Genomic DNA, 19520 nt, shown 5'->3' on the forward strand with positions numbered 1-19520 from the left:
GACTAGTTCATAGCCGTTTGTTTTTGCAAAATCTAACGTGTGACCAAGATAGCTTAATTAACCCCTTGCCCTATGGGATAACAGGTGGAGCCCGACTATTATTCCACTTAGATTAAAAATCTAGTAATTTGTTAAAAGCAACGTCATAAAATGTCTACAATTGCTCTGGGGCAATACAGGCGGTAAAAAGCATAGTCTTCCTTATAGGATAGTATGCGTCTGCTTCAAAGGGTTAAACTTGTTTAAAGAACAGGTTTACTAACCTAATTTTCAGAAGGTTCATTAGACCGTCTGACTTTCTAAATGAGTAACTTGCTTAAAGTAAGCATAATAAGACGGACGTCAGAAAGACGTTTGCACGCGTTATTCTCCAAAGGGGAATTCGGTTACGTACCTGGATGAATGACCCAGACGGCTAAGAGTGGTTCCTTATCTGATGGATAAGGAAATATCATGGGCCGTCTAGATATCCAAGCATATACCGTCTGTTCCTTGGACGGTTGTCTACTTGGTTTGGGGCAATCACGGTAGTGATTAATTGACCCAGAAACTTGTCATACTCCTTAAAGTATCAAAATTCCCAAGTCAATCAATCTACTTTTTAAAACCAACCACACAACCATCAAGGGGCAAGAGGCCAGACGGTTTGTTAGTTACCGCATGCAATTAACAATTTGGTAAAAATATGAGCATATATAGCAAAGAAAAAATGCAAAAAATTGAAGCAAATCCGACTACACAGTCGGCATATTCACATAAATTAAAATTTGAAATTGATAACCGGCATACCAACCGAAGAATCATAGTTGAACCTAGCCCCTTGGTCGGTAAAGATACAAGAATACTCCGCACGCAGGCCGGAAAAGCATAGTATTAGGCCATTCGGCCAAAGAAAAGAAACAACAAAGCTTAATCAGTTGGAGGCGGGAGCTTCTCTTCATTACCATCCGGCTTTTCACCATCATTAGCCAGATGTTCCTCATTATGTTCGAGCTCTTGATTTTCGGCCATCTCCTCATCATCGGCCGTCTCCTCCATTTCATGCTTCAGCTGTTGGGAGTCAAGTTCCTTAGTGTCCTCGCCAAAGCGATACTCCCACATGGAGTAGTCGTCCTTCGGAAATAAAAATTTCCAGGCCATCTTCATCCGTGTGACGCAGTCGGCCTTATTTTGAGAAATCAGTCGAGCCTTCTCTTCCTCGGCCCTGGCCTGAAATTTTTTCCTCAGCTGGACCTCCTGCTTGGACAGCTTACATCTCTAGGCCTCATTTTGCTTGCAAAGGCCCTCGACCTCCTGATCAGCATCCTCCAGAGCCTTGAGGTCTGACTTGGCAGTTTTAAGCTCGCCCTCCAGCTTGGCCACTCTCTTTTGGGCCACCTCTAACTCAGCCTTGACCTGCAGATAGGCAGTTGCTTGTGAATACAGGATATCACAGGTTAGTGCCTCATTTTTACATATGTCAAACATGGCTCTATCAAGGGAAGAGGCAGCCCGTTCTTTGGCGTCTTTTACCTCTTTCGGTTTTCATAGAAAGGCTTCTGGAGCCCGTTCACCACCAGCATCGCCTCCATCCGGCAAAAGCACTTAGTTAATAACATACGACATAAAAGAGTTAGAAAAAATCTCTAACTTAAAGCCAGAACACCTCAGCTAGTAGAGCCAGGATGGTGTCAAAGTTGAGGGTTCCGACCCCTCTCACAGACTCCCTCTCAGTAGGGGAGACGACCTTGAGCATGTTCTTTGTGAACTACTGAATATCCGGCCTTTGGCTGACATCTGCACAATCAACATCTTGTAAGTAGCTGACGTAAACCCGGTCAATAGACCGGGTGTCCTCAAAGCTTCTTGGCGCCTGCTGATATAACTTAACCCTACAAGGGTAAGGTAAGGGATTAAAGGCGGAGATACCTTGGGGCAACAGCTGCCTCCTTTTCCATAGGCAATTTGCTCTCGCCTGCTGCTGCTGAGCCGATAGCAGCGGTGGGTGGGTGGCCACCCTAGGCGTTCAACTTCTTCAGACCTTCAAGATAGGCGGGAGACTTGCCTCCGGTAGAGGGACGAGAGTTGTTTCCCGTCTAGGCAGACGCACGGGGCTTGTACGCCACATGCTTCCTGGACTTGCCAGGCGTCTTAAAATCGTCCGCCGTCTGCTTTTACAATTTTTGGCTTGGTTAAGGGGGCACTGGTGGCCTGTTCAGTCCCTCCTGTAAAGTATCAACCAAAGCAAGTTAGAAGCAAGAGGAAAAAGAAAAGCCGCTTGTATACAAAATACGAAAAGAAAACTGAAGATCTTTACATGGGCCAGTTGGTCTTTCTTGAACTCCTTAGCCTTCTTCTTGTTTATTTGGCGGTAGGCGCTTGCAGAGTTGGCAGGCTTCTTGTTGGAAGAGAGGTGCTCCATTGCTTCGTTTGCACAAACAAGTCGGATGTTAAAAAAAAATCATCACAATGTCATCAAATTGCCAAGTTTAATGGCACATCCGGACGTCCACCTCTAGGCTTTTCTGAGCTAAGGCCACAAGCGGCCAAATAGGTGCCGTCAGCCAACCACTCGAATTTGGAAATGTAGCTATGGGGAATTATTTCTTTTCCTTCCTTTCCCTCTATAGCTTGGGTGGTGACTTTGAAGAGGCTAGGCTCAAGGATCTGGTCCCAACCCTATTCAGGGACAAGCGACAAAATTGCCTTCTGTCCTAGGAGATAAGGGTCATGGTTCCAGGAATTGAACTTCTGATTCCTCTGGGTGTTGGATGAAGAGACAATGAAAAACTTGTTCCGCCAGTCCTTTCATTTGGACTCCTTGCCAACAACCATATACTCCTTATAGCTAGTTAGGGTGTACCAGCCGGAGCCGCTTGCCTTAGGGGTCCTGCTCAGATAATTCATCTTGGCAAATGCTTCAAATCCCAACTCAAATTTGAGCATCTCACAGGCGGTAACATACCCCCAAAATGTTAACCCAAGAGTTGGGGGCAAGTTGCCAGATACCCAGGCGATACCCGTCCAGAATTTTCTCCATAGTCGGGTGGAGAGGGAATCTAAGGCCAGCTTGGATGGCCACTTCGTAGCAGCCAAAGCACTGGTCTCCATAGCTGGACCCAGCCGGCCAGACGATTGTGTCCTCCAAATCGGGAACATGGATTTCGTAACCAAGACCCCATGACATGGGTAGTTCGAAATTCGTCCAGCTTCTCGAGCATGGATTTTGCTTGTTAGCAGTAATATGATGATAGTAGGCGACAAAATCCTCCTGGCGAGAGGTGGAAGCCTCTCTTTCGCCCCTAACCATGGAGGTGGGCGCTCTCGCCTCAACAGACGACGAAGACTCTGCCTCGGAGCCCTCAGACTCCTCATTTGATACAGACGACCCTAATCCAGCCTCAAAGCCGCCTGATCTAGCGTCCGAATGGGACGACCTGTGAACAAAGCCGGAAGTATCATTTCTAGACCCTTCCCCCGACTCATTTAAGATAAAGTCGCCTGGTGTACTCGATGGGCTAGGCGGATGGTACGAAACTTCACTAACCAACGCCCTTAAAGAGCCGTCCTCATTGAGCTCTCGGGCCGTTCGCTTTGTTCTGATCATAGTGTCCTACACAAACACAGAGACGGTCGGATTCGGGGATGTTCGAGGGGGGAGTCCAAGTAGGGGTAGCCGAGGCATTTGTTATAGTTAACCAATTTTAGGGGTTAATAATTAGCAAATTTTTTTTAAAGGTAGTAATTGACGAGTACCCCTGGTAGTACTCTGTAATAGACAAAATTTCCGAAATTTTTAAACGATCAAAAAGCTCTTAAAAAAACACCTCCTACCTTATGTGAAAATTAGGGAGGACTACGAGGATTTTTTTCCAAATTGAGCTTAATTCACAAAGTATTTTGCAAAGTAGAGTCGTGGTAAAACTATTTACCAAACTAAGCTTTCAAGGTAAAACTAGAGCTATCAAAAGCTGACCCAACCTGAAATACCGACCCGAACCCGATTATTAACCGACCCGTCTAAACCCGGAAATATGATGATCCGAACCCGATATTACTCGACCTGAAACCAACCCTAGACCCGAGTTAACCCGAGTATTTGAGACCCGAACCCGTACATGAATCGACCTGAAGATGACCCGACCCGAATATAACGCACAAAATATTGACTTGAACCGAACCTGACCTGAACCGAAATTGACTCAAACCCGTTTTAACCCGTCAAAACCCGAATTTAACCCGACCTGAATTCAACCCGACCTATTCCTAACCCGGCCCGAATTTAACATGACCTATTACTAACCCGACCCGAAATTCAACCCGATCTGTCACTAACCCGACCCGAAATCAACCCGACTTGTTATTGACCCGAAATTAACTAGCAATCTAGGATTACGTCATATCTTGTTTTTTGTTTTTTTTTTCTTCCCTAATTCTATGAGTTATTTTCCTATTTAAGCTTATTCAAATATTATCAATAAAATTCTCTATTATCAAATGTAATACAATTTATATGTCTCAAAAAAACCTATAAAAATTTATGAATACCACTACTTATGGATGCATGTGCATTCTTTATTTAAATTTAGTAATTACGATTTACGAATACTACTACTTTTTAGGTGCAAGTTAATTCTATATTTCAATTAAGCAATTATGGTTTACGAATACTACTACTTTGTAGGTGTATGTGCATTAATGTAGTCAATTATGGTTTACAAATACTATTTGACCTTAGGCTTGTTTGTTTTATCTTATATTTTGTAAAAAAAAAAATAAAATAAAATAAAATAAAATAAAAAAATTCAAATATAAAAAGTTAAAAAAAATAATAATTTCAGTAATGATTGAATTGAACGTGATAATGATTGAATGCGAGCATGAATATATGACAATGACCCGATGATAATCTGACCCAAATAATTTACATGTACCCGATCATGACTTGACTTGTCTGGACTCGAGAAAGTGGTGACCCGAACTAGAGCTGTTAAAAGGCTTTTATTGGTCTTCTATTTTTCTAATTTTATTATTCATTTGCCTATTTAATCTTATTTAAATTGTTTTGAATAATGTCATTTAAATGTTTTTAAAAAATGCCATTAAAAAAAAAGTGAACTCGGATATTAACTTATAAAAAATAAATAAGTTTAGATAATTTCAAATAAAATAAGTTTAGAAAAAAAAATTATTGTATTTTAACTTATCTAAACTAAACCTATTTTACCGGAATTTACATGAACTTATTGTATTTTATCTAAACATGTCATCTCGAATATGAACTTATCTGAAATTGTTATCCCTAAAATAAGTGGAATCAATGTGAATAGATTAGAATAGGGTTTGAACTTATCTTCTAAAAATCTAAACTAAATCTATCTTATTGGAATTGATATGAACTTATTATGTAGATCTTATCTAAACTTATTAGAACTTATTACCTCGAATTTAAACTTATTTGAAATTATTTCTCTTACAATAAATGAAGTAATTGAACGATCAAACATGAATGTCATTACATGAACTGTTAACAGATCGACCCAAAAAATGTACCCGAACCTGATATGACCCGACCTGAAATCAACCCGATACCCAGATTAACCCAATATTTGAGACCCGAACCCGAACATGACTTGACTTGGAAATGATCCGACCTGATTATAACCTGCAATTTTTTTACTTGAACCAAACCCGACTTGAATCCGAACATGACCCGCTTGTAAATTATCCGACTTGATTGTAACCCGCAAATAATTGACTTGAACCGAACCCGACTTGAACCCAAGAATTACCCGACTTGGAAATGACCCGACCTGATTATAACCCGCAAATTATTGACTTGGACCGAACCCGACTCAAACCCGAGAATGACCCGACCTATTATAACCCGCAAATTATTGACTTGAACCGAACCCGACTCGAACCCGAGAATGATCGTAACCCGTTTTAACCTGATTTAAACGCGACCTATTATTCACCCGACCCGAATGTAACTCGACCTGTTATTAACCCGATCTAAACCCGATAAAATGTATGACCCGACGTTACCCGACTCAAGCATGACCCAACTCGAACCCGACCCGTATAGAATACGACATTAACCCGAAATGAACCGACCCGAGTTGACCCGACCCTCACTTACCCGACCCAAACCCGACTTATTTACCCGAATTGACAGGTCTAGGTAAATACCCCTTTTTTCGAGACAGCGTTTTACATGTTGACTCTTTTTTTTCTTTTTAATTTCGTAATTTCTGATTTAAAATTTTCTAATAAAAAAAATTGAATATGTAAAACGCTGTCTGAGACAGCGTTTTACATATTGACTTTTTTTAAAAAAAAAAAAAAAAAAACCAAATTTCTGATTTTTTTAGTGTAATTATTTTTTTTTTATTTTAAAATAAAAAATTACAATTTTTTTTAAAAAAAAAGTAAAACGCTGTCTCAGACAGTGTTTTACACATTGTTTTTTTTTTTTTTTTAAAAAAACCCAGGGTATAAAACGCTGTTTATCTTAAAAGCTTAGTTTGGTAAATAATTTGGGCACGAGTCTACTTTATAAAATAGTTTTGTAATAAAGCTTTACTTTGGAAAATGATACGGACCTACGGGGTAGTTTGTAGTTTTCAACGTTTCTATTGTTGGACTCATACTTTGTTCAACTCATCATCATCAATCTGGGTCCCTTCCCCTAAATCACTCCTGACGCAGTCACGCCAAACCAAACCATTCCAAACTTTGGAACCATTCCAAATTCAAATTCCGACAACCACCACTCTCCATCTCTCTGTGTATGATCCAAAAATGTCATCAATAATCTACCAAATCTTGACCTCCACAAGCCTCCTCTCCCTGGGCCTCTACCACCTCATCTCCACCACCCGCAACTTCCTCAAATCCCCACAATCCTTCACCTCCAAACCATTCCACCCCCTCCCACTCTCTCCCTCCTCCTCCCACCTCCGCCTCCTCCCTCTCTACGCCACCATCACCACCCTCTTCCTCTCCTTCCTCCACTCCCTCCTCTCCTCCTCCCTCCCCGACCCCCTCATCCACGGCCACTCCCCTGTCCACCTCTTCACCTCCCTCCAATCCGCCTCCATCTCCTTCCTCTTCCTCCTCCTCTCCCTCTCCCTCCTCCTCTCCGAATCCACCTCCCTCTTCTCTCTCCTCCCTTCCGACCTCTTCTTCGCTCTCGCCTCCTCCTCCTTCTTCCTCTCCTCCTCCGTCTCCTCCTCTCGTTCCGCTCTTCTCACCTCCGATCTTCAATCCCGTTGCGACTCCATCTCGTCTACCATCTCTCTAATCTCCTCGATTCTCTGTCTCGCTCTTGCCGCCTTTCCCAGGCTGTTCGTCTTTGACGTCGGCCTCGCTGCGTCGGTGTGTTTGCAGGGTCTTTGGGCTCTGCAAACTGGGTTGTCTCTCTATGTGGAGGCGTTTATTCCGGAAGGGTGTCATCGTCTTCTTGATGTTGTTAGTGGTGTTGAAGGGTCCACCAAATGTGAGCTCGAGGACTCTAAGCTTCGTGCGATTGCGATTCTTGATTTTGCGTTTTTGATTCATGTGGGTGTTGTTGTCATCTTGGTGTTTGTGGTTTATGCCGTGGTTTCTAAGGCTTTGGGTGTTTCTAGAAGATTTGGGGGGTCTTATGAGGTTCTGCCTACTGCTGCTGATACTAATCATGTTCAGTTGAAGACTTTGAGTGGCACTCAGGCTTAATTTGGGTTTTTTTTTTCAAGGTAATTTATGTTCTAGAAGATTTATGTCTTGTTTTTCAAGCTTTTGTAATTTTGCCTTTTGGGATATTCTCTTCCTTTTTGTTGTTGTTGGTGTTTTTATGTTTTCATTTGCTTTATTGTTAAGTTTTGCATCTGCTTTTGATATGCTGAATGGCTGTAGTTCTTTTGATTAATTTGATGATGAAAGGCTCTCTATGGATTTAAGTCAACTCCCAGAAATAAGCAGAACTATAGGATTTCAAAAACTTTTTTCATTAAATTAGATGAATAGGAAGCATGATCGATTGCCATAGATTTTGATTTTACTTGATATTGATAGTATTGTGACCAGTTTCATTTATGCGGTTGCAATGGGAGCTCGTTTATGGAAGGTTGAAAATGAGCTAGAGGTAACCTTATATGTTGCATCTGTTTCATATGAGTAGGTGCGATTGATAATGAACTCGATTAAATACTAATATGAGTGCTTTACTCATTGACCAGCTCTTTATTTCTTGAATGAGCTGCATTTTTAAGGGGGCGAAGATGTAGGAAGAGACACTGCTAGAATAGAATCTTGAATGATGAGCTAAAATTGCCCCTCAGACTGCTAGGAATTGTAGGCATTGAGAAAATTAAGCAAACACTAAAACTTTAGACTATTTTTTTAATAAGGAAAAGACAATGAAGCTTCTTGAAAGCCAAAATCTCCAAGAATATAATCAAATGATGGATCCATTATCAATCCATAGGGTAATTTTCAAATGGTTGGCTGTAGGTGATGACTTTCTGTTGCTTGGCTCCATCACATCCTAAGGTTGAAGATAAAAACTAAAATAAGCTGATAGCCTCTGCCTGACAGGGGTACATTTTTATTGGTTTGCTCTTCTTTGGTTATACTTCTTGTAGATTCTAGTTCATCTTTAGGAATGTAGCTGTTATATTTGATAATTGCAAACTCGTAAAGCATCTTCATCAGGGATCAGCATAACTTTCCCATCTGATTCAACCAGCGTTGACCTGGAAATTTCACTTGAGAAAATTGATTTTTGATGGTAAGAGTTGTACTTAGGCAGGCATATGTCAACTGATTTTGGTTCAATGTAGTGTTATTGTTCATATTGTCAGAATGATGTTTGGCTATTTTAGGGGCTTCATTTTAAAACGCATCTTAAATATTCAACAGTAGTTGTGCTATCATGCTTAAATTTTTGTGTCACCATATGCAGCCAAAATTTAATATTTATACAATGGATCCATCATTAAAATTTATCCTTAATCTTATGGTGAGTCATAAATTATCGGTCTGATTGGCAGATGGGCCAGCTGTGTTCAATGCATAATAGGTTATCCGATTTATTCTGATACTTCCAGTTACAAACTTACAAATGTGTGAAGAAGCAACTTTTAGGTTTTAGTTAGAAAATCTACTTCTACACTCCTAGCCGACTAGCTCTGCCACTAACAGCAACCACCTCTACCACCTTTTAAAAAAAAAACATGCTGACATGCATCATCTGCCCAAGTAATAAATTGGGCTTCTACATTTCATCAAATCTAATATATTTCATCCTCCCCTTCCAAGTGCAATAGTACTAAAGAAACTAGGACAAAAACTTCTCATTCACTTCTTAGGGAATGCTCATATCTGCGGGATTGAAGTTTGTTGATCTTTCATAAAGATATTCCTGTTTGATATACCTATGGGAATGTAGAGAAAAGAGGTTCATAAGTAATAGAAATTTCCCAAGTAGGCCAAATAACTACATAACAGAAAATGTAGTTGTCTTTCCCTTCATGACAAGAATGAAATTGTTTCACCTCCTGAATTATTCTGATTATTCTAACAGAAATAAATTCATACATGCCTTTCTCATGAAGCTACACTTCAAGAATCAAGATACACCAGGAGGCTAATCATAGTCTTAACTAGCAGCTCCATCATTTAGAGATTACTTCATCTTTTGGCTTTGTTTTGGAATTAGCAATTTTCCAATGCCCTGTATAGATTGATTTATCTTTGTTGATAGATTCACCAAGCATAGTAGTATACCACCAATACTTTCACTTATACTGTCATAGTGTTATTACAATGAGAAATGAGATATCTCCTACCTGAAATGGACCTTTCATAATAAATACCTCTTTGTGAAATTTCTTAGCAAACGAAATCATTTTTATCTGTATTCACCTTTAATTAATCTTCAATTCATTTCAGCCCTACTGTTAGTTGTAGAAGTATGGTTATATCCTCTTGTGTGTTTTTGGAACGATCAAATTATTTCTTATTTGCAAAGATCTGATCCATGCTTCTGTTCAAGGGTCACATGAGATGTTTAGCATTGTCACATGTTTTAGCTTTTTACAGAAGTAGGCCTTTCCTACTAATTTGTTTCTGAGTAGTGCAAGTAATTTCCTTACATGGTATCTTTTAGCTGCCTTAAGTACATAAAATAGTGAGGAAACTGCATTGACATTGTTGTAAATGCAGCTAAATGCTGTGTGCTAAAGCTGAAGAACAACTTGCATAGATACTACTGATTGAGCCTGCTAGATTGATTAAACTTACTCTACTCTATATGAACCTGTTTTGAATATAGCTCTAGTTGATGTGCTTTAGTGATGTAGTCTTTGTTGAATTGAATGTTTTTCTTGTATTATTTTTTGTTGATTTGTAAGAAAATATATTTCATTTTGTTTGTGATAAACAATAGCAAATGTACGGATAGAGCTACGTTTAATGCAATTAGGTCAATTGATCTCATATAGCTCTTCAAAAAAATGTAACAAGTATCATCTCTACAAGAGTCTAGTATGTTTTAGTAAAAAATTTGATCATCCAAAGCTTTCCGTACATGTGTGATATTATTTGTGGTTTTGTGTTGTGTTGATCCTTATTGTTAACCTATGTTATTCGGACTCTTCATTTTACCTCAAGTACCCATGTCGAACCCTCAATACTCGGACATGGGTATGACACTTGGACACTTCATTTTAGTTCAAAGTCAAAGAATTTTTTTAAAAAATAGCCGAGTCAAACACTTGGACACATACCCATGTCAAACATGAGTACCCGAGTCAAAGTAACATAGGTTGAAACTGTTATTCTTGCCAAGCCCATTCCATTGTACTGTCATTGAATACTTCTGATGTCTAGATCTGTACACACTAGAATATTCTTAGCTATGCTATAAATTTGTATCTATTCTTGCAAGATACTTGGAATATATATTAATTTTCCGGTAAAAAGGGACAATGTGCATGACATTTAAAGTCAATAAGGTAGAAAACAGGCCACAAGGCCTACAACAACAAATCAGCAATAGGTCTTGTGCATTTTGCAGTTTGCCGTATCTTTGCTTGTTCAAGATCTAACCCTTTCATAATTTTATATGTGATTCAGGTTGGTATATCTTGTGCAATAGTTCGAGTTAACAGATCATCATTTGTGGGGGGATTGATTAATGTGTAAATGAAGTCCCCTAGATGCAAGCACATCTACTGCAGTTTCTATGTTTGCAGAGCAGCAGGGGAAACACCTCAACCAGTGGCCATGGAGAAATATAAAAGAAAAGAATGGTGCTGCGTACTTTTGAAGTGGATTGTTACCCGCCTCTCTTATGCTAACTTAGAGCATATTTACAATTTTCAGCAAAGCTGTGTAGTCTGCTTGGAAATCAAAATTTTGTTGAAATTTCTATCATAGAATTGGGGAGCTTAAATTAGGCATTTGGATTAAATTCTCATTGATCAGTGCCCATTGCCCAGTTTTAAATTCTTACTCTTATCTAATACATTAAAAGCATGTTTTTCTCGAGTCTTCAAATATTATTCCCAACTCTTATGAATAAAGTAACCCAAATCCAAAATTCATTCATCCTTTCCCTTGATTTTCCCGTGAGTGGCAACCAACCCACCACTATCACTATTAGTGTCAATAAAGCTAACATTGGCAATAGTTTGAGGCTCCTTGCCCTTTGTGTTCTTAGCATCACCATTCCCCGATTGTTTCTTTTGTCATTTCCAACACTCTAAATTAATGTGGCTTTTTATGCAACAATAATTGCAAGTCATGTTACGGTTAGGATTCGGCCTTTTCAACTTAGACCAACCCATGTTCTTGACTCCTTGTTCTTTTCCCCATTGCCATTACTATTAGAATCCTTTTCAAAGTTTCTATCTCTCATAAACAACCCATTATTGGAGTTGTTAGATGATTTAGAAAATATTTGATTGTCAATTAAGTCCCTTTGGGTCAAAGCGTCTCTAATTTTATACTCCCTTCGTGTTTAAATAAATGAAACGTTTCCTTATGCACATATGCCAATGCAAAACTTTGACTGATAATATCTTTAATTATCAATAAGTAAAAGTTAAAACAATTGAGTATTAATAAACTATTCATTGAGACGATTACAACAAGTATCCATATGATTATATTTATTCTTATGTATAAATCACAAATATTAGTCAAATTGAATTAGATGAATAGTGCAAAAAGTCAAAACGTTTCATTTATTTAAACACGGAGGGAGTATATACAACCATGCAAGATAGTTTCACAAAAATGCTTGTAAGAAGGTGGTAATGAACATAACAAATAAATTGTAAGATCTACATCATCCAATGTCACATCAATTTGAATATCTATGACAATTGAGAAAAAAACAGCTAAATGAGACGTAAGTGAATTACCTTCTTTAAGGCGGAGATCGTAGAGTGTACTCATGAGTAATAGACGGTTGATCAAACTCTTTGCTATGTAAAAAGACTCTAACTTCGTTCATAGATCCTCCACAGTAGTTTCATTAGCAACTTCCCTCAATACTTCGTTCGAGAGGCAAATTTGTGTAGCCGACAAGCTTTCAAGTCAATTTATTCCCACTTCCCTTCCATCATGGTCAACAATTTCTCATCTTTCCCTTCAATGGCCTTACGCACACCATTTTGTATCAAAATAACTTTTATCTTACTTTCTAAATGCCAAAATTAATTGACCTATCAAACTTCTTAATATCTAACTTCATTGTTAACTTGAGTACTCAATACTCAATAAAACAAGGAATCAAACAACTCTAAAAACAACTTAAACTCTTATACCAATTGTTATAAAATAGGACCTTTTGGGGCTTAATTTTGATTTGTAAGAACAATGCAAGTTAAAATGAGAGAGCAATTGCACAAAGTAAAAACACGCAAGATTTATAGTGCTTCATTCAAAATGAGCTACATCCACTTTTAGGGAGATTGGAGCTTGTATTACTCTTTAATGAAGGAAGAATTACAATGGAGAAATTCTCATGGGGATGAGAAAGATGGTTGGTGTTCTTAATAAGCTAGGTTTTAGATTTATATCTCACTTGTTTTGCTCTCATACTCTTAAAAGACTATACAAAGTGTATTTATAGTGCTTGGAAATAAGGACAATATAACGGCCAAGATTAGAGCTCATCACGAAAAGAGGAAGTTGGAAACAAGGTAGGTCCGGGCGAACCTACCCTTGGTTCGTGCGAACCACCAATGGTTTAGGCAAACCTCACTCTACGTTCGGGCTAACATTTACACAAGAGGGCCTAGACGATTTGCTTCAATAGGTTCGCGCAAACCTACTATGGGTTTGGGTGCTCAAACAGACAACTTTTCGTAAAACAAACATAACTTTCTAGTTTCTAATCGAAAATGGACTTGTGACTACTCGTTGGAAAGCACTTGAAATATGCTATCACCTTCAATTTGGAATCAACTCAATTTCATTTCTAGATTTTGAGATATGATCATTTAAAGTCAGCCCTTAACTAAGCTTCTTTGCTTAAAGCTCCAAACACCATAATACCAAACATGCATCAACATGGAGCATTCGAGACACACATATAACAAAACCTAGGGCGAAAGGATATGTAAAACTTGTTTCAAATTTCTATGTAGTAAAACTGTAAAAGTAGTTAAGCATCTTACTCCAACGAGTTAGAAAAGCACAAGAAATTTGTACTGAACCAATATACGGCATTTAAAACTAACTTTTGAGATAGAACTGATATACAATAGACTAGATACAATCTTTGAGTACCATCTGAAATAGCGGCTATGAATTCATGTGGTTCCAATAAGCTAAGTATTCTTTTGCTGGGGAAGAAACATTGTAGTGTTTGCCTTAGGTTACTTGTCCCAAGGATTGAGAGCTGAATGGAAAATTTTGGCACTTGATACCCAAAAATCAAAAAAAAAATATAATGGGCAAGAGCAAGAATCTACTATACAAACTACGTTGATGGTAGCATTAAACCATCAATCTACATGCATCAATCATTAATTGAATAGCACCTTCATGGCTTAATCGGAGCCATTTCGTAACGGTCACCAATATGAGCCAACCAAGCATGATCTATTCCAAAAAAATGCTCCGTAATTCATAAACAAATTGGCCAATTGTTTTTACTGCTCAGCCACTTAACCACTGTCTAAAGTATGATTGCTGTTTTTCCCGGTTAGCAGCATTTCCAATGTTCACTGTTGGAATTATTTTGTTGGGCCTAAGAAACTGAAATACAGCAATAACTAAGCCTAAGTAGTAGTGTAAACAAACGTATATGCAAAATAACTTTTTAACAGTAGCAAGAGTTGAATCAAACCTGAACAAATTCTTGCAGTTCAGTAAAACTGGAGTGCTCACTGTAGGGAACTCCTGCACAGTAAAAGAAGTGAACTAACTTAAGCAGGTATAATATTCACAAAGTCTAGTATTAATTGACTGAAAATTCTTTCTATATTACCATAAATTTGGATGTTTCCTCGTGAATTGGGTTTGATTAGATCCAACTGACTACCGACAGACTCCGAGAATGTCCAGCCTATAACTCGGTAAGCATGTCCAGTTAATACTTTCATAGAATCAAGAAAAAAATAGAGAACAGCAGTTTGCAACATTCAGCAAGACTACCTGTTGGCCGAAATGCCACGACTGCATTGAACTGATCCTGGTATGTCTTCAAGTAGGTTTTAAGGGTCTTGCCCATAAATCAAAAAGAAATAAGACATTGTTATTCCATAGAGATAAACATTAAGATGTTTTTAATGGAAGGTCCACATTCAGATTAACACCTCATGTTTTAACGATGAAATAGGCAGAACATGAAGAGGAGTATCCTTTCCGTTGGTGCAGAGATTTTTGGAAAGGTGAGGCCAGTCAAAGGACTGCAAAATTCTTCTCCTTGACGCATTTGCATATATCTTGACCTAAAGTCAACATGAAATAAAGTCAGGAAACTGCAACATAGAAATCATCTTAACAAAACTATAAGACAGTCTCATTAGTAGAGACAGACTTTAGAAAAGAAGTGATCCAGGATAAAGTAGGATGCTACGAGCTGTCTCCATTGAATAAAAAATACAAAATTCTTTCACTACTATTGCTACAAATCATTCTTCACAGGGTGTCATCAGAAACACTCTTTCCATCAAATTTAAAATCCCATAAATGAAACCCACCTCTGTAAGCCTATCACATAATTCATTTATAGTCTTAGGGATTTATTAAGAGGGAAATTTAATCTGCTATATATGCATTATAACAATTGAAGACAAGATGAAGACCATAAGAGGTGTTTAATCATCTACTTTGTACAAGCTATCTTAAATTCTCAAATGGGTAAGTTATCGCACTTGCATATTATGGGTAGATTGTAATAATTCTTGTAATCATGATAGCAATCAACTTTCTCACGGCATTATTTGCTATATTGCCTCTGATTCATATAACTGATTACCAAGCAACCTGCTATATTATTTACTTCAGTTGAAGGCCATGATGATCATCAAATTGTTTTAGTATCCGCATTTTACGCTTGATAATTGATAATGACTACTGCAAACATTAATTTAGTATGTATATGCAGCCCTTATATATTCCGTAAAACAAAAGGGAAAAAATGCTATTCCAAATGAAGTGTCCAAGTCCTACAACTTTTACATTCTGAGATACCACTGGAAGTTCTTAGACTTTGGAGACTCTTGAATACAATGTCTTAGAACTCTTTTTTTTTCTTTTTTAAAAAGAAATGGACCGAGTCAACTGAATAATAAAACAAAATGACATGCAAGATAACATAGCGGTAGCAAAAGGTTTTTTTTGTTCTCTAATGTTCACTATGCACTTGAAACATACTGCATTTACAGCACTGTCACAGTAGCCATTCTGATTTTTTTTTTGGGGTGAACTGTCATCATAAAAAGAGTACTTTTATAAGCTAGTTCCGATTGAAAAAAAGCTGTTGGGAGAAATTTTGCTTTACATGCAGTAGTAGGTTAAGAGGTAAAGAGTAGTATGTGTACATACTTCAGTAAAACATAGGGGTACAAAACTAAAAGATAGAACACAATGGAATGTTAAGGAAAAAGGAGATAAAAGGTAGTGGCATGCATGTTTTATCATACACATGTATTTTACAAGCCATCATGATCACTATTTTGTTTTTACCAAAAATGAAGCTAAATTTTATAAAGTGAGATAATCTCATAATCCCTATTTATAGCTACTCAGAGCTAATAAAACTATCCATACATCAAAATGACAGAAAATATTATGCATATGGAATCACTAGATAGTAAGGTCAAAGCAATTTACCTTTATTGCCTCTGAGATGGCAATATATACACACTCTTTCCCAATACTATATGCCCCAACTACAACAAGGGTCTTTGGTTGCTTTTTGAGACAGGTCATAGTAGTCTTTACAACAAAGCTCGTCACTTCTTCTTTTGAAGGAAACCTGCAATGTTCATATATGTAAGAAATTGCAAACTGCAGAATATAAGAAATCTAATGGGCACACTGATTACCTGTATTTTGGGTTGCAATAAGTTGTATCTAAGTAAATTACATTGACTTTGTTATTTACAAGAAGGGGATAAGTTTGCATGCGTTTACAAGCTCTGAAATCTCCTGTGTGTAAAAAACGCTGTCCATCTGAAAGATGGAAGTAAATTAAGGCAGCACCTGGGCAGTGATTGGCTTCTAACAGTGTCACTTTGACACCATCAATTAGGTGTTCAACATCCAACTCCAAAGGGCGTATGTATCTGTTCCCAAAACAATGCAGAGCACACTATACACAATAAATGAATACATCCATATTATATGAGTAAGTATAAAAATGAAAGCAAGACCTTAACAGACTCATATGTACAAAGGAAAAGTGCAAAGAGTCACAGAGGAGTCCTTACGATGGATTAACATAGAGACACATTCTAACCAGGCGAGCGGTGATAGAGGTACAATAGATGGGGCCGTGTGACCATGCCTTGCTTAACCCACCATAATGATCAGCATGGAAATGGCTAAGAAAATAAGAGGAGCAGCCTTTGACAGCACCATATCGAAATGCATCCACAGTAAAGGGAGTGCCTGGAAGATGATGGACAACCTGTTAAACCACAGCATATTGATGTGCTGAAGAATGATCTATAGGGAGGGGAAAAAAATAAAACAAACTAAATGTAATTTTTTTTAAAGAGTTTAAGGAGCTAGTAGCACCCTGACTCACACAACCACATATCAGAGCACATCAAAGCAGGTTAATGACAATACCTTCTTCCCTACTCAATTCAATCTGAAGCTGTATGCTATGGATGTTGGAGGAATTCTTTATTTTGTTCTTTGTTTCTTTCTCTGACCTCCATCCAAGTTATTTTTTTTCTATTGTTTTTTTTTTTTTTTTTTTCTATCACTAGTTCCTCTTATCCTCTGAAATTCTCCGTTCAACTCCATTCTTTATTGAATTATGAAACAAAAGGTAGGACTAGGATTACTTCTCATCATTTGCATCAAAATCAATAGATAATATTAGTAAAGACGTGATAATTATGATAAAATTCCTTATTGCCTAAAAATTTATTTACACTCCAGTTGAACGTAACTCAAGAAGATGGAAGTTCTTAGCAGTGTTTGGTTCAACCAAAATATATTGAACATAATATGAAGGGTAACCAAGTAAGACATAGCAGGGAGCTGGAAACTAAGGCATATGACGGAAAATGTAACATTCCATCTCCAAATAAGGAAAATCTTTTCCATCAGGAGTTAAGAAAGTTTATTTCAGATCACGAAAATTATTTGGTCTTCTTCACAAACAAAATTAAGGAAAATGAGAACACTATAACTAGTTATACTCGAAAACAACTTTCCTTGCCACCAAACACAGCCTGAGTTCACAATAAGACAGGACCTATCTGCTCTTTCTATAGTACCCAAAACAGCCTATTACTTGGTTGCTTCATTCCAATAAAGGTTCCAGCCCCTAGCCCTCACAAACTTCAGCAGAACAATTCCCGAAACATGAATGATCAGACCCTCATTTCCTACCCACATACTATCATTATCATTTGAATAAGAAACTCCGATATGATTTAGACAAGATCACAACCCAAAGGACAATAACTGATCCAAAATTCTTCTAGATCAATATAAGCAATTTCAGCATAATCACAATTATTCACACATGCTCAAGCTGAAAATGAATAGTATAGCTATCATCATACTACTATGATAGAACTCAAAATTCAAAATTATCAGTTTTAGAAAGTTATCAATTACATCCCATCTAAAAATTCAAACACTAAAAAAAAGTAAAAAAAAAAAAAAAAAAATCTAAATTAAGGGAGCTGATAACCTGGAATCTTCTTATAAAAAGGGCAAGACCGAGCATTTCCTTGTACCATGAATGATTTCCTTTTCTGAGAAGCCTTTGAATCGATTTCGAAAGCTCGATTCCGGGCTCGAAAAGAGTCAGGAGACACACAAGGAGGGCTTAGATGTGTATCAGTTTTCATATAAGGAAGAACACCAATGTGGGTTTCATTCTCCTTATCTTTATTCTTCTCATTTTCCACCTTCTCATGTTTTTCCTGTTTAAGCCCCCACATTTGAAAAAGGTTTTTTTGCTTCAATTTCTTTGAATTCAAAGGCGAATCAACTCGCAATGTAGACCAATCAGACCCGCTTTGGTAAAAATCAGCAGCAAAGCTCCCGTCTTTCGAACCCGAACTCGAACTCGAACACCCGATTGAATCTTCATTAAGTGAATCAATTTTGTGGGGTTGTTGTTCTTCAACTTGTTCGTTGAATAGAGGTTGTGGGAACCCATTTTCGTCTAGAGAAATTGAGGGTTCTTCATAAAATTCAGAATTTGGATCTTGGTAGAAGAGATAAGAATCAGAAAATGCATCAATTTCTTCGATTTGGTTGGCTGATTCAAGCATAATGATATTGTTCAACCCCCTAAAATCCCAGTTTTCTTTGAGAATTGATATGAATTGGTGGGCTTCTTATTACAGCGGTAGTTGTGTTTGAAGTTTGAAGTGGTGTTATTGTTTGGAGTTCAAAGGATTAATCGTCGCGGGAAATCTTTGTTAACTTTGGGCCTGTTGGCCTCTTCATATACCACTTATTTTGGGATTGTAAATAAAAAAGAAAAAATTAACTCTACCGTAGGGTGTCCGTTCGGTTTTCGATTTGAATTTAGGCCAAATTCGATCCAATCCGAAATATGATTCGGTTTTTAATTTTTCAATCCAATCCGAATTAAAATTTGGTTATTCGGATCCGATCCAAAAATCCAAATTAAAGTACGTTAATTTTTAGCACCTAATATGATTATAAAAATAAAACTTTAATTTTAATACAAGTCTGCAAAATTATGATTAAAATAAATAGTTCAACATCAAGTCATTATACAAAGCCTAATTTATTTTATGTAGCAGTAAGTATTTGGGCTAAAATTCAAAAGGTCAATCATAAAACAAAGAAATTCATATTCATACAAGTTTAAT

At 37.6% G+C, this 19520-nt stretch overlaps 2 protein-coding genes across 2 annotated transcripts; one reads left to right on the forward strand and one right to left on the reverse strand.

Annotated features, from left to right (window-relative positions):
* The first annotated feature begins 6500 nt into the window (after positions 1-6500).
* Positions 6501-11517, forward strand: LOC110687050. Its single transcript, XM_021863679.1, has 2 exons — positions 6501-7718; positions 11101-11517. The coding sequence occupies exon 1, from the start codon at positions 6574-6576 to the stop codon at positions 7696-7698; it is 1125 nt and encodes a 374-aa protein (XP_021719371.1). The 5' UTR covers positions 6501-6573; the 3' UTR covers positions 7699-7718; positions 11101-11517.
* Positions 11518-13622: 2105 nt separating this feature from the next.
* LOC110687051 (DNA cross-link repair protein SNM1-like) lies at positions 13623-19276 on the reverse strand. The gene is made up of 9 exons (XM_021863680.1): positions 18362-19276; positions 16917-17097; positions 16533-16772; positions 16318-16462; positions 14796-14930; positions 14635-14701; positions 14468-14545; positions 14327-14379; positions 13623-14235 (listed from the first exon to the last, which is right to left on the reverse strand). The coding sequence occupies exons 1-9, from the start codon at positions 18948-18950 to the stop codon at positions 14137-14139; spliced, it is 1587 nt and encodes a 528-aa protein (XP_021719372.1). The 5' UTR covers positions 18951-19276; the 3' UTR covers positions 13623-14136.
* Positions 19277-19520: the final 244 nt, after the last annotated feature.

Source organism: Chenopodium quinoa, unplaced genomic scaffold, assembly GCF_001683475.1.
Source record: "Chenopodium quinoa cultivar QQ74 unplaced genomic scaffold, ASM168347v1, whole genome shotgun sequence".
Taxonomy (NCBI): Eukaryota; Viridiplantae; Streptophyta; class Magnoliopsida; order Caryophyllales; family Amaranthaceae; genus Chenopodium; species Chenopodium quinoa.